Genomic DNA, 15,671 nt, shown 5'->3' with positions numbered 1-15,671 from the left:
TGTGGCAGATACAACATGTGCAGAGAGAGTTAGATTTGGGTGTGTTATTTTGTTTCTGTGCAGGGTAAATACTGGCTGCTTTATTTTTACACTGCAATTTAGATTTCAGTTTGAACACTCCCCACCCAAATTTAACTCTCTCTGCACGTTATATCTCCCCCCCCCCCCTTGCAGTGCACATGGTTTTGCCCATTAGCTAACAAATTTGCTGCTGCAATAAACTATGAATTAGGCCCCAAGTGTCTTTGTTTGCGGCCAATTAGGTTTAGATTGAAATGGCCTGAATAACCACCAAAATCACAGCATGTGTGGCTACCATAAGCCTGAATTACTGTACAAGAAATGTAGTATTTTCCAATTAGTACTTCCCTCTGAAAAGAGGAGTGTTCTACAGCAGAGAGATTACAACTTTCTTACACTGTTTCTTTTCCATCAACCAAGCTCATTTGTCAGTTTAATTACACAATATGGGCTTGAGGGAAACAAATGAAAATGTAGCGCATTTTGAAAAATATAGTTATGAATCCTATTTGGAAAGAAGCAGGAGAATAGTATCTCAGTATCTTGTCTATAAAAATAGTTAGGGCCAAAGACTATGAAAAACAGGCCATGGGTAAAAGGAAAGCTGTACAGAATATGAGGGACTGACCTTTCAAAGCAATGTTCTTCTCATATGAGCTTCATTTGAACCCTTCACTGCCAGCTGTGCCTGCACCACTTTGCAGATGAAAGCACTGTGGGCTCCTCTAGCAGCAAAGGGGTAAAGGGAGTGTATAAAATGTATTACCTCTTCTCCTTCCTCCGAGTGCATGGACAGCTGGTCATGCTGAATAATTTCGGCATCTTCTTCTGTGGGCCCATTACCAACGCGGATACCTCCGAAGTTATGCGTACCCTGGATTAGTGGGTGCGGGGAGGGGTATTTATAAATCAGGGTCAGGGCTTTCAGCCAATCAGCATGCTCTGTTTCCCCATCCCATATCCCGACATCTGTTTATAATATGACCAAGCCACTCAACCCATTTACAAGCAGGGATTAGTTCAGCCAGTTCCTTCAAGATCTGTTACTGGCCACTAGGAAACACATTTATATAACACAAGAACTTAATTTAATCATCCCGTTGTCAGCACTTTTTAAAAGAGAAACCCTGATTTATAATTTAATAGCGTTAGCGCTACTTGCCACTTAAGTGATAAGAGGGGGCCTGCCAACGCACACATTAATATAACGGTGTCTGCTTCTCTTATCCCATAACATGGTGGTGGCGTTAACCTTATTAACTTATAAAACACACAAGGAAAAGCTAACCCACCCTCTAGGAAAGAGAACATGCTGGAATGCATACAGACAGTAGACGGTGAATGGCACAAACAATGACTAACAGAGGTCTGTCACTAGGGGATCAATAAAGAGAATGTCTGTACGGCCTCATATTAAATTATATGCTTATATTTTGCATTAGGTTTTACAAAGGCGTGAAATCACATAGGCAAGTCAAATAGGAATTAAACTCAAAACTGAAAAGTTAGTTGTGAGTGATAGGGAGAAATGTATTAAAGCTTGGAGATAAAAAGGAGAGAAATAAAGCACCAACCAACTAGTTCTGGTCATTTTCAAACACGGTGGGGCAGATGTCTTAAGCCTGGAGAAGGCATAAAGAAGTGATAAAGCAGTGATATGTGCAAGGTAATCAGCTCCAATATGTAAACTGACAGTTAGGAGCTGATTGGCTGGTGCATTATCACCTTGCACTTATAACCGCTTTATCACTTCTTTATGCCTTCTCCAGGATTAATACATCTGCCCAATGGTCTGCAAAATGACAGTTAGAAGATGATTGGTTGGTAATTTCTCTTTCCACTTGATTGCTCTCCAAGCTTTGCTAAATCTCCCTGTAAGTCTTTAGGGTTTCACAAATTTGTGAGGACCCCGGGGACCCCAACAGTCCAGCACTGCTCTCTTCTCTCCTACTACCCCTTGCCCATTTCAGTCAGGCACCACTTTTATCAAAGTAATTGAAATACTCAGACTTCAATGAGGAGGTGTTTAGATAGATGGCAGTAAAGAACAGAACTGGATTATTGGAACCTTGGGGGAACCTATCTACAGGACTGTCCATATCTAAAGGACTGTCTGATATCTCAATGAAATCCATCAATCTAATTTGTCATTTTAGACTGAAGTACTCCTTTAACAACTTTCTATAATGCTCCAAAAATTGGAACCTATTACATAGACCTCTATAAAGACACTGTAAGTGCCACATAAATTCATATTCATATTATAAACAAACATTATGTACACATATCAGTATATACCTGTCTTCCTACAATCCTGCCTACCCCTCCTCTTCCTTTGTATCCTATCAAGTCATAATACGTTCATTAAGTTTAATACCTAATTCCTGAACTGCATCCAGCTGGTAAGAGTTTAATATTCACTGATTCACCTCTAGAAGATATATTTTGTTTTTAAGTAAAACGCCACTGTTCTGCCACTCCGAGTATTCCGCATATAAATATTATTGTTATGCAAACTTTATATTAATTAACCCTCTTTTATGGCCAGAGCTGATTTTTTTTTATCCCTACTTCATATTTGGATATACACTCAGATAAATTTTTTTTTTAGGTGCTCTTTTTGCTTTGTGGTTGTTTTTTTTTAAATATATATATATTTCATTAATTGCTATTTTATTATTATAATTATGTGTAAAGATTTATAATCCTATTTTAAACTTTTCACATACAGTACCTCATACAGTGAGTGGAGAGTCTGACTAATGTTTTGCACTGTAGTAGTATTCGATCTGCTGTTATCTGCATCTTAAGGCATCTTGCATTCTAGTTGCTACACGATCCAGGTGACACTGTATTTAGGCCCTCATTCCGAGTCGTTCGCTCAGTATTTTTCATCGCATCGCAGTGAAATTCCGCTTAGTACGCATGCGCAATATTCGCACTGCGACTGCGCCAAGTAATTTTACAATGGAGATAGTATTTTTACTCACGGCTTTTTCATCGCTCCGGCGATCGTAGTGTGATTGACAGGAAATGGGTGTTACTGGGCGGAAACAGGCCGTTTTATGGGCGTGTGGGAAAAAACGCTACCGTTTCCGGAAAAAACGCAGGAGTGGCCGGGGAAACGGGGGAGTGTCTGGGCGAACGCTGGGTGTGTTTGTGACGTCAAACCAGGAACGACAAGCACTGAACTGATCGCAGATGCCGAGTAAGTGTGGAGCTACTCTGAAACTGCTAAGTAGTTTGTAATCGCAATATTGCGAATACATCGTTCGCAATTTTAAGATGCTAAGATACACTCCCAGTAGGCAGCGGCTTAGCGTGAGCAACTCTGCTAAAATCGCCTTGCGAGCGATCAACTCGGAATGAGGGCCTTAATACTGTACATTTAGAGGCAGGAAAGATCAGATCTGGATCCCAACACAAAGATCATTCATTGCACCAAATTACCATGCATTCCCCTGCCACTGAATGTGGTAGTTTCTTAAATAACCTGTTTTTTTCCCCACTTCATAGGACTGTTTGACAGCCTATGTCCAACAACCAAGAGGGGTCAATTAAATTCAGCGTGGATTGAATAGCGCCGAGAAAGAGCTCCTGGAGTTATTCAATTCAGCAATTTATGCAATGCCCGACGGGAGGATTTCTTCTCGCACCCCTCCGGGGCTGCGAGCAGAAATCCGACAAAAGTTCTGGTGCAATGGCTTTTTTTTTTTAGCCCATAGCAAGACAGAAACAACATTGCGCCTGGCACTTAAGTCCGATAATGCCAGTTCTCGCAACTAAACAACCTATTTACTCCGTGAGAACCAGCCTCCTCCGATACAGTGCGCTGAATTGAATAGCACCAGGAGCTCCTTCCCGGTGCTGAACTGAAATTACCCCAAAGAGCTAAATTTTTCTGGTCAAACCTATCGCAGACTGCACTCCTTTCACCAGCACAAAAGTGGGCACTTCATTGGACTGCACCCGAGGACGCTTGGGGTCGCCAGCCCAGGGGAAAGGTAATTAATACCTGCCACCTGTTTCATTAGCTGTCTGCGGGGTCAAATATTAATACAAGTGAATCTTCACTGTCTCCAATGCACACTGGAGAGCTGTATTATTGAGCATGAACAGCCACCTATTTGCACTAAGTATCTCTTGTCGGGACACATTGTAACAACTTTTGGTTACACACAACAACTGCTACAGTCGCTAAAGGAACAGGCACTATAATTTTCTGCGGCATTGAGCCTAAGCCTTTCAAAGTGCATATACACAGCTGCTGCGGTCTGTGGATCACATCTGCTTGTGGACATTATAGATACTTATTTAATTGCGGTATTATCCAGTGATCAATCACCAATTGTAATTTTTATAAATTAGTTTATGTCAGCTCTCCAATTAATTTGACCTCTTTTCCTGTCCCCCACGAGCGCTGCTGTCTCTTTTTGTATTAAAAGTTTAGTATGACAAGATATTTTAATTGTGTGTCAGCCAGAGACTTCAATAAAACTACACACTTTGTGGCCTAATTATTCTGAAAACTTTTAGAACACTTGCAATAAATGTGGAACAAAGCATGTCTAGGACTTGCTTTGTAAAATGTTGCAGAATAAACAGTATTTAGACCAGTGGTTCCCAAACTATGTGCCTAGGCACCCTGGGGTGCCTCAGAACACTAGCAAAGGTGCCTTGGATTGGTGGTCCAGGACCAATTCAAACTATTTTTGGTCAAAGTAATAGACAAAACCAGTGCTTGTGGCTGCCAATTATAAAATATAAGGACAAACAGAAGCAAATATTGTCCCGCACCACACTATAGCAACTAAGGATGACACATAAACATAATTTACTTATTGTTTTCTAAAATTCTCAAAGAAACCTTTGGACTAGGGGTGCCGTGAATAAATTCTGATACTCTAGGGCGCCATGATTACAAAAAGTTTAGGAACCACTGATTTAGACTAACTAGACTTTCCACACAATATAGTTAAAAGAGAACACAGAATTGAGAGTATAGAGATTTTTACTTATACAGTTACTTTTTGTTCCCTTGCTTGCTCTGCCACGAGATATTTATTGCTCTGTGTTTGGTTGTATTAAATATGATATGTGTACATAAAGCTACATAAAGCACAATAGATTGTAAAAATCACATACAGTAATATGCAAAACCAATAGTTGTCTAATAAGTGGCGAGTTCTGATGTCATGTCAGTAATCATTAGGAAAATGTAATTATTATATAGAACACGTAACCCCTTACTGTAAATTATTACCAATACCTACTGAATAAATTATAGATTTTTATGGCCTGCTCAAAGCATTTGGCCAAGTGCCTTTACACAGTTAGATAACTTCTCTGTGAAGGCCCACATCCTTATAATTTACAGTAGGGAGCTCACTAATTATATATAATTAAAAGTATAGCAAATCAATGGCTTTAGAGCGTGTGTGTGTGTGTGTGTGTGTGTGTGTGTGTGTGTGTGTGTGTGTGTGTCTACACTATCTAATCTAGGGTCAGCTATTCAGACACAGTCCAACCCATCATTGTAGATCTGTTTATAGCTTTTGTAGATGTGTGTATGTGTTTGTGTGATCTCTTTGAAAGTCGGGAGCTCCTACCACTGCACAGTCACTATGATCTCAGAGCGAAGCAGGCCCCATATGACAGTGCAGTGGTAAGTTATTGGCACGTACACAAAAGGTATATTTGGTATGTGTTGGGTACTCACCAAATGCTTTCTCCACAAGTATTGGCGGCGTAGCACAACAGGCTTAAAGACCAACATCCAAGGTATGCACAGCATGGCACACACAACCAGGAAACACTGCAAACCTTTCTGGAAGATAGACGGACCATGATGACTACTGCTCATACTATCCCAATTACAAATAAAGACTCTAAGCATACTGTGATGATCATTTTCGCTAAACTACAAATCCAAGCAATATACCAGCCATAAGCTCAAGTGAACTGCACTACTTCTATCTATCAATCTCCATAGCAATCTATTTTCTCATATATAACTCCTGAAGTTACTTATCATTTAACCCTACTGCTTCATCAGAGAAATTGTAGGTTCCATCTGCAAATCTTAGATTTCTTATATAGCTATTAAAAGGGATTTTTTTTTTGTATATACTGTTAACTAGCTATCTCCTAGGCTATCCTAGGGAACAGGGCACATGAAATGAAGGATGACTCATTGTCTACCCTATTACCCCCTAATTCCTCTGTTCCTTTCTTCTACAAATCTGCTCCACAGATGCCTAGATGATACTGCCCAAGAAGGCCCAAAAACTGATGATGAAAAAACACTGAAATCTAAAGAATTTAGAGGATAGCATTTTTCCAGGCCTATCTGGAGGAAAAGGAGAGAGAAAGAAACATCTCGGATATAAAACATATGGTGGATAAGGAAAGAGAGTTCATCCATCTCCCACTTAGCAACTGGGTTGGCAAAGCCCTTACACTTAACAATAGCTATTTTAGGGCGTATTGAAAAAGAACAAAGAGAAAGATGCTAATAGAGAATGATGAACACCACCTTCCACTCTCGCCTGACGTCCCGTACTATGCAGCAGAGTATGTGAATCTCCTGCAATAAAATTGCTGTGGGCATACAGATCTAACACAAATAGGAAGGGCACCTGCTTCAGACATCAGGAAAAGATTGGAGTAAAAAAAAATGACCCCTCTTAGAATTTGGGACATGGATGATGATGGCAGCCATTTAACGGTCAACAAAAATCATTTCTATATTTCGAGAACCAGTAGGAAGATATGAAAAAAAGAATTTCCAATATACCCTATGTACTGTACACCTACGTATTATACATGGAGTGTGACTAGGGGTGGCTGATGAAGTGGAGATGAGCACCAATCACTTTCATGCCTTGAGTCTGTATTTCTAGCCTTTTGAGGTCTAGAAGGGCTTCTTACTCAGCTGTGATGCCCTTCAGGAAGCAACCTGTGGCCACTTAGAAATGCTTTGCTCCTAGGAAGCAACATGAGTTATTCTGGTGTAAATAAATATGATTTGGTTTAGACTGGGAGGAACCATTCTCCAATTTATAGAAATCTTAATTATTTTCTCTACTTACAGCCTAAAGGGTTGTTTCACCTGACACGTAGAAATAAAGAAATGTTGACAGGGACTTTTTGCAAATATTATCAATAGAGTAAAAAAAACTCCTTGTCCCACCAAACATTTGCCTTAGGATCTGCCTGCTAATCTAGCACAATCGAGGTCTGCTCCATGCAAGATGTTGTGTCCATGATATTACAGATGAAAGCTACACCAACTGCCCCTATGTTCTGATGAAAATGCCTTAACAATAAACGGCATTGAAACGTGGACCTTCAACTGGCTATGAAGTAAGATTTGTATAGGCTTGGAATGCTGCTGCTATTGGAGGACTATGTGATTACATTTCATGCAGGCAACAAGGGACACACAATGTTGTGTTCCTACCTGGCCGCTATAAAGCGGAGGAGTATTCGGATCACTGTAGTTGAAGAGGAACATGTTAATGAAGTGAATTAGGAGGCTAGGAGCACCCTTAGAGGTGGCAGCATCATAGGCGCACCACTTGAAAAGTATGAGTATGACCAAGTATCCAAACAGAGACAACATGAAGATAATCTCTGGGATAAATCCAAGATAAATGTTCAAAGGCTTCTTGAAGTATCTAAAAAGACAAAAAATAAAAACAATAAATAAATAAAGTCTCACTTTCTAATCAGATATTCATGTTTAGGGACCACACATTCATGCTATCTCCATCTGTAAAGTTGCTATTATACCAGTCCAAGTACATCACCGTTCCAAAGTTTATTTTACTCACTTTGTGGACTACTTCATTTTATGGGGAGTCTACTTAGAAAATCAAGTGTGTCTAGGTAAAACTGCCCACAAAGGATCAGAGCCTGTTGTTTGGTTTATACATGTGTGGCTATATAGGACATTGAGCATCTTCAGCACATGGACTGAACCACCCAAATGAAACTGGGCGGATGACCATAGATACACAGGTAGAACTGTAGTCCGGGACAGGACTGTCCTAGTTGGTCTCAGGCTCAAATTCCAAAGCAGAAAGTTGATTCAAGCAGTTCACAGCTTTTAGATCTGCATACCTGGCATTCTATTGTAAAACTCCCTGTGATGTCATCATCAGGGGGTCCCCTATCAGGAGGAAGAGTCCTTGCGTCTTAAAAGCCCCAGAATGAGTCTTCCAAACAATGTCAACATTACAGAATTTGCCAACATACTGTAACACGATCTTATATCTCAGATTGTGTTCACACACTCTAATAGTAATAACAACAGAAATAACTGCATATCAGTCCTCATAGGGAATAATGAGATTCATGTGCTTACCCGTTAAATCCTTTTCTTCGATTCCATAGGGGACGCAGGCTTTACTCTGGGTATAGGCTGGGGAGTAGCAGTCTGGGCACCAAATACTGTATAATTAACTTTTCTTTCCCAGCAGCCCAGGTTCCCTCTCCCTTATACCCCACCCCTAGCCAAAGGCAGCCAGTTAAGTTAGCAAGCCGAAGGCAGGTGTGTCAGGGTGGGCGCCCTGTGTCCCCTATGGAATTGAAGAAAAGGATTCAACAGGTAAGCTCATAAATCTCCTTTTCTTCTATCTCTATAGGAGACACAGGCTTTACGCTGGAATGTCCCAAAGCAATTTTCCTAAGGGAGGGGATGCTCCTGAGCTGCACTGAGAGAAACAGACAGTTGCATCTGTGGAGGCAAAGGTGTCAAAGGAGTAGAACTTGAGAAACGTATGGGCAGAAGACCAAGTGGACGTTTTATGAAGCTGCTCCGCACAGGCCCCATGTCGAGCTGTCCAAGAAGTTCCCACTGACCAGGTGGAATGAGCTGTCGCCACAGCTGGGACAAGAAGGTCCGCCACAGAGGAAGCGTGGCGGATAGTCCCATTAGCTCTCAGGACGGATGTCTCAAGAGCCACACTGTCAAAGCTAGGCAGGCCAGATCCGGATGGATCATGGGAATAGAGACAGAAGATCTGGCTGTAGAGGAAGACTCAGTGTAGCGTCGATTGAGAGGCTCAGAAGATTCACATACTAAGCCCATCACAGCCAATCGGGAACTAGAAGGATCACGGTGCCGCCCTCTAAGTTAACTAGTGGAGGACCCACGAAATCAGTGAAATTGGGACGGGAATAGATGTACATGAGAGGGAAGGACCACCGAACCGCTAAGGCATCCACTAGAAGAGCTCACTGCCCCCGACCTGCGAAGACTTGCGTCGGTGGAGAGTAGGACCTAGTCCTGAGTCCAAAAGGGATGGCCCCTGTTCAAATGGGACCCTTGGAGCCACCACAAGTGAAAGGAGAAAGTACAACAGTACAAGTACTGCAGTTACGCAACACAGGAGCACCCACCTTCCTGGGTGCTTTACTCTTGGAAGACATGGTACAGAAATCCAAAAAAGTCCCCACACACAAAGTTATGCAAACAGTGGCGTGCAATGAATGTTAACGCACCACAAATACAGAAAAATGGGGATCTGCAGAAGGTGATATATAATATGACCCACGCAAAAATTAACACAATTAGCTATATGAATAGTAATATATCCGACAGAACAGTAATATGTCCGACAGAACAGTAATAACAGAAACTAATTAGTGAGAAGAGAGTGAGAAATACACAAAGTACTACTAAGCATTTAACTATGTGCACACAGTAACATTCTATGCAGGTAATAGTGGTCAGTAAACGCTCAACATACCAAACCCCAAGGGGAAGGAGGAGCCACATATTTGTATAATCTGAAAAGCTGAGAGTGAGGTATACAGGAAGACCAGGAACCCGTGCAACGCTCCAGAGATGAGCTGAAGCAGGCACTGAGTAAAATGGCTGCTTGACTTCTCTGTGAAGGACGGGAGAGAGAGGAAGAGTCGCCCTGTGGCGGGATGCCTGCTCTGAGGGTAGGGGAGGAGCCAACAGGGAGAGCCTTCCTCCCCTTTTTGAAATGATCATTAGGGCAAATCATTGCCTACATAGAGTTGCCCCAATGTCTAACTGCCCTGCTGGTCTGAGAGGTTACAGAGCGACCTGGATGCTTACGGTCAGCACTGCCAGTGGTCTACCTCACTGGCGGTGGCAGTCGCAACAATTTGCACCTGTCCCCCTGCTGTGTCCGGCAGCGGATTCCAGTGTGCGATGTGGAGCCCGGCCAAAGACACTGACCGAGTCACCAGCACTGCCGCCATTGGTGTTTGGGGTTGGTGGAGTGGCAGTGCGGGTGTCCTGTAGGATGCCTAGTGCTGCCCACTAAGTAAAATAAATAAAAAGTAAACAATAGAAAGAAAAGTTGTCACCTGCAAGCAACAAATGAAAACTGGCTGTGGCTGGGGGCGGGGTATAGGGGAGAAGAAGCCTGGGCTGCTGGGAAAGAAAAGTTAACTACTCACCAGCCTATACCCAGCATAAAGCCAGTGTCCCATATGGAGAAGGAAGAAAATAATTTCAAAAGGACAGCATTTACAAATAAAAAATGAATACACACATAAATGCACAGGGGGTCGATTCATTTAGCGCCACGTGGATACCCTGCAAGAAGATGTGGCCACATGCCACACTTACAATAGCACCGAATGTGCGCCTTTTATTTTGCAGCACCATAAGTCTGTGTACAATGAACTATGACTCATGGCTAAGATCGGGTGTACGGGGGGCCAGTTGAGGTGCTGTTGCTGGTGTTTCCACGCTGTTGCAACAGCAACTTGCCCACTAATTGAATTAACCCTAAAGAGTCACAATAAATAAATAAAAAAAGCAGAATGGGAGTACATTTGTTTTTTCTTGTCGCACCTAGGCAAACTAAAAATATATATTTATCTATGAGGCTAAGAAAGCCCCGTGTGTCCAGAAAGATATACATAGTAGTTACAAAATTAGTTTCTAATACACTGCCACACAGATAAAACAGTGACATTAGTGTGAATCACAAAGCTATAGGACACCTACAGATCTTTAAGGGGCTAAGGATGGCGATTAGGAAGGAAACTCAGGGGCAGATTTATTAAGCCGGGTGAAGTGATAAAGTGGAAGGTGATAACGCACCAGCCAGTCAGCTCATTACTGACATTTTTCAAACCCAGCCTGTAACATGGCAGTTAGAAGCTGATTGGCTGGTGCATATCAGATCTTGGATCATGACCTCAACCACTGAAATGATCCACTAAGTGATGTATGTATAACCACTGCTTGAAGATTGTGTGGTAAGTAGATCAGGAGAAGTGAATAGAAGGAGAAAGCACAGACCAGACCACCACTGTAATAACTATGTTGTTATATAGGATATGCACCTTAAGGTGTGTACACACGGTGAGATTTTTTCTTATGATATTGACTATATGGGTGGTATTCATGTGACCGCCGGTCAGCTGACCGACAGTCACATGACCTCCTCCACCAGCCCGACGGGTCACTGTCCCGATGGTCGGCATGCCGACCAACAGGGACTATTTCCACTCGTGGGTGTCCACGACACCCATAGAGTGGGAACAGAACCCGTGGCGACCGCAGGTCGCCACCGAGCCCGCAGCGTGGTGAGCGCAGCGAGCCCGCAAGGGGCTTGCTGCACTCGCCCCTCCCCGCCGGGATCCCGGCGTCGGTAAGCTGACCGGCGGTCAGGAGACCGCCGGTCAGCCGTACTACACCCAATTATATAGTCAAAATCGTAAGAAAAGTTAGTGCAGATCGCATGGTGAAAGTCACCTTGCGATCCCGATACGATGCCGATGTGCGGTCCCGCGCAGTCGGCTTTGCAAGCCTAGATAGACTATGCAGGCAAGTACATTTTCACTATCTCGTAGAAAAGATAGTCAAAACTGACACTTAGCCAAAATCGCATATAGGCCCTCATTCTGAGTTGTTCGCTCGGTAATTTTCTTCGCATCGCAGCGATTTTCCGCTAATTGCGCATGCGCAATGTTCGCACTGCGACAAGTAAATTTGCTAAGAAGTTTGGTTTTTTACTCACGGCATTACAAGGTTTTTTCTTCGTTCTGGTGGTCGTAATGTGATTGACAGGAAGTGGGTGTTTCTGGGCGGAAACAGGCCGTTTTATGGGAGTGTGTGAAAAAACGCTGCCGTTTCTGGGGAAAACGCGGGAGTGGCTGGAGAAACAGGGGAGTGTCTGGGCGAACGCTGGGTGTGTTTGTGACGTCAAACCAGGAACGAAACTGACTGAACTGATCGCAGTGGCTGAGTAAGTGTCGAGCTACTCAGAAACTGCTAAGAAATTTCTATTCGCAATTTTGAGAATCTTTCGTTCGCAATTTTGCTAAACTAAGATTCACTCCCAGTAGGCGGCGGCGGCGGCTTAGCGTGTGCAATGCTGCTAAAAGCAGCTTGCGAGCGAACAACTCGGAATGAGGGCCATAGTCACTATCGCAAGCACAGACATTAGGTGCTTGCGATACCGACCTAGACCCTGTCGTATAGTGAGAATTGGGGTTAGCCCGAATCTCACTGTGTGTATGCACCTTCATTTAGATCAACAGATTACATCTAACTAGTCTTCACTGACAGGTGTATACGTACATGTGGTTCAGTAAGCCGAGGGTGACCCCAAAAAGCATATGTATGATGCCAAGGATGACCGACATTTTCATTTTGAAGGAGTTCAAGAAGGTCAGCTTGTTAGTTGCTATGCTCCAAATCTGTATTACAAACACAATAATGGTGAAAACAGTAAATTTGCAGAATTTGGGGTTTGTGTAGTTGTTTACATAGGCATTTGTAATTCAGCAACTCTAGTAAAGGTTAACTGCATATAACTCATACCTTATAAAAAATACCTCTCAAATAAATAATTAAAAAAGGAAAATTGCCAAACAGAGCATAATCACCAAAATCACAGCTTTCTACAGAGTAAGGCACAGAGCAGGAAGAATGGAGGTTTAGGAAATAATATGGAAATCACCAAATTTCAGACACTCCAGATTCTTTAATAACTAGCAAGAGTGAAGGAATAAAAACACTTTAAAACACTGACTATAGCTTAATTACATGCGGAGAGCTTCCGGCATATAACAGCAATTGCAGTAAGGCGTTATATTCTCATTCTGCTGCACTTCCATGGGATGAGAGATACTTTGCAAAGCCGCTCTGGAAGCACTTTGTCTGTAATTGAATTGGCCCCTTAAAATCTGTCAAATTCTCAAGCGCTAGACAGCCTGGTTCAGTTTTCCCTCAAAATGGGGAAACCACGAGCAATGGGTTCTCCTGCTATAGAATAACGGCTCCTATAACATGGAGAAAAAGTATGTGGCCATCCCCTGCTAAAATACAATCCACATGCTGGAAACACCACTGATCTGAATATAAACTACTGCAAGATTTTACTTTTTTTTTTTGGTAGTCAAATGTGCCACAAGTCAATTCATTTAGGAATACAATAGTTATTTACAACATTAGAGAAACTGGTAAATTAATCCCTAATTCTATTATGGTGAATTAACAATTTCAGAATGTGGATTAAAATGAATCTTTACTAGGTTTTTCCCCTCAAAAACAGTATAAAAAGCAAGATTCTGCAATCACCCGCCCTGTACTACACAAAGGGGGGTATCCAATTAGCCGCTAACTGGTTCTACAGGGTTTATTCTATTAGCCCCAATAAACGGTGCTTATCCCCCGATACTGGCACTTAAGGAGGATTGGTTATCGCCTGCCTGAGGTAGGCAAAGTCTTATACCCAATAAGTGACCATTTTGTATGCAAAAAGTGCCACAAAAATACATAGGTCTGCGGCTTTTCGTGGACACTATGGGGGGAATTAAAATCTTATTGCACCCCCATCTCCAGCCTAAAGTGACGGGAGATAGAGGGGCGATATTCAAATGCCCCCCGTTATCACGCTGAAAGCGTCCATCACAGCTGAGTTTAGGCACGCAAAAGCACCTAAACCCAACTAAAGTAATAGGTGCGATTGTGAAGAGACCCGTTTGGGCTCCCAAACAGGTCTCTTTACACGCATTTCATCTTGCTACACCTGGGGTAGCAAGCTAAAATTAACTTGTTGCGCCCATCGGCAGTAACATTAGAATAATGCCAGCGAGCGCGGGCAGAAGGGGGGGGGGGGGAGTGGGGAGATTTTAATCTGGCTCTATGTATTTTTGCTTGAAAAAGTGGGGATTTCACATGAAGTAATTGGATAGGGAAGATAAAAACAGCGGTGAAATAAAAAACACAAAACCCTCCCCATTTTTCACGGCAAACTGGATACCCCCCTATGACATTTCTGAGAAATGACAGTTTTAAAACTTTTACCGGATCAATGCCAAAAGGATAAGGTCCATTGAACACTCCACTGACATCTGGATCAAGCTGCAGAGCTGGCACAACCCTCAGAAGGTCTTCTCTACAAAGAGGGGATCAGATAGCAATCATGTTAAGTAGTTTTCAGGTAAGATACAAATGTATTCGCGAAATGCCATTAAAAATGTATTTTCACTAGAGCTCTATTTATGTTGGATATATAACTATCCAATAGTAGCAATAGTGTTAATTACATATCCTATTCAAGTCAGATTTCAAGGTATCCTTTTCCCTCATAACCAGGCCACAATGACTTTTGTAGAATCTAGCTCATGAAACTAAAAATAATACATTCATCAGATTTATAGAATGAGTGAGTGTGTGTACATTTAGGAAACCATATACTCTTTAAGTACTGCCCAAATGTATTAAGCCTTAAAAAGTGATAAAGTGGAGACGGAAAAAGAATGATAAATGACCAGCCAATCAGATTCCAAACTGCCATGTAACAGGCTGTGTTTGAAAAATGGTATACAAGGGGAAAAAGGTGCAGGTGCACTGTCTCACACTAGCTAGTTAGTGTTAGGGACTTACCCAATGAGAGGCTACCTTGGCGCGGTGGGTAAGCTCATAGCCCTGGCCAGAATTATGCTAAATGCCTCTGGTTATTACAGGTTGAGCTAGTGTGAGACAGTGCACCTGCACCTTTTTCCCCTTGTATACTGTATTAAGTCTCAAGCAGAGTAGCACCTCATTACTTAATTATGGTGTGCAAACTAGAGCCCCCTTCCCTTTGTGCTTGAAAAATGACATTTAGGAAGCTGATTGGCTGATCATTTATCACTCTATCTCCACTTTATCACTTTTTAAGGCTTAATACATTTGGGCCTATATTTGCCAATGACCATTTGCTCCGATACTCACGTCCAGTTGGCCTTTGTACTGGTGAACATTGGTCTCACACTCCACGAGGAGCCAAACATGTTGAGAGCTTTAGAGAAGCAGTCATTGTAGATGAGGCCAGTATAGATAGAGAAGGCCCCCATCAGAAGAATAATATATCTACCACTGAACACCATATTGAAGAGCTGTGCATAAAATAGAAGAACAAAGTTAATACAAAGGACGAACACAGATATAGAACACATCAAATATCTATCTGGGTTGAATCACTACTTTGAGCAACAATTTTATGATCTTTAGGAATGGACTTATTAAGGACTTTCTAAAATCAAAAGTAGGAAGTTAGGAACGTATCTATTTTACTAAATAATTTCCCTTTGCTATAGTAGTACTTTTATGGGAGTTCCTCATGAATATATAGCCAAGACCAAAGCTGATCACCTTCAGCGTT

At 42.2% G+C, this 15,671-nt stretch overlaps 1 protein-coding gene across 7 annotated transcripts in view; it reads right to left on the bottom strand.

Annotated features, from left to right (window-relative positions):
- ATP6V0A1 (ATPase H+ transporting V0 subunit a1) overlaps positions 1-15,671 on the bottom strand; it is a 196,835-nt gene that overhangs the window by 30,253 nt on the left and 150,911 nt on the right. For 6 of the 7 annotated variants that reach the window (XM_063959439.1, XM_063959441.1, XM_063959442.1 and 3 more), the window contains exons 13-18: positions 15,242-15,405; positions 14,330-14,420; positions 12,599-12,717; positions 7,484-7,700; positions 5,741-5,848; positions 788-895 (exon numbers count right to left, since the gene is read on the bottom strand). In XM_063959439.1, the coding sequence (XP_063815509.1) occupies positions 788-895; positions 5,741-5,848; positions 7,484-7,700; positions 12,599-12,717; positions 14,330-14,420; positions 15,242-15,405 (807 nt within the window). The remainder of the gene's footprint in view (positions 1-787; positions 896-5,740; positions 5,849-7,483; positions 7,701-12,598; positions 12,718-14,329; positions 14,421-15,241; positions 15,406-15,671) is intronic. The other variant, XM_063959445.1, reaches the window with a different exon arrangement.

Source organism: Pseudophryne corroboree, chromosome 3 (genome assembly GCF_028390025.1).
Source record: "Pseudophryne corroboree isolate aPseCor3 chromosome 3, aPseCor3.hap2, whole genome shotgun sequence".
NCBI classification, from domain to species: domain Eukaryota; kingdom Metazoa; phylum Chordata; class Amphibia; order Anura; family Myobatrachidae; genus Pseudophryne; species Pseudophryne corroboree.
The sequence above is the reverse complement of the archived record's forward strand: the minus strand, read 5'-3'. Positions and strand labels throughout refer to the sequence as shown.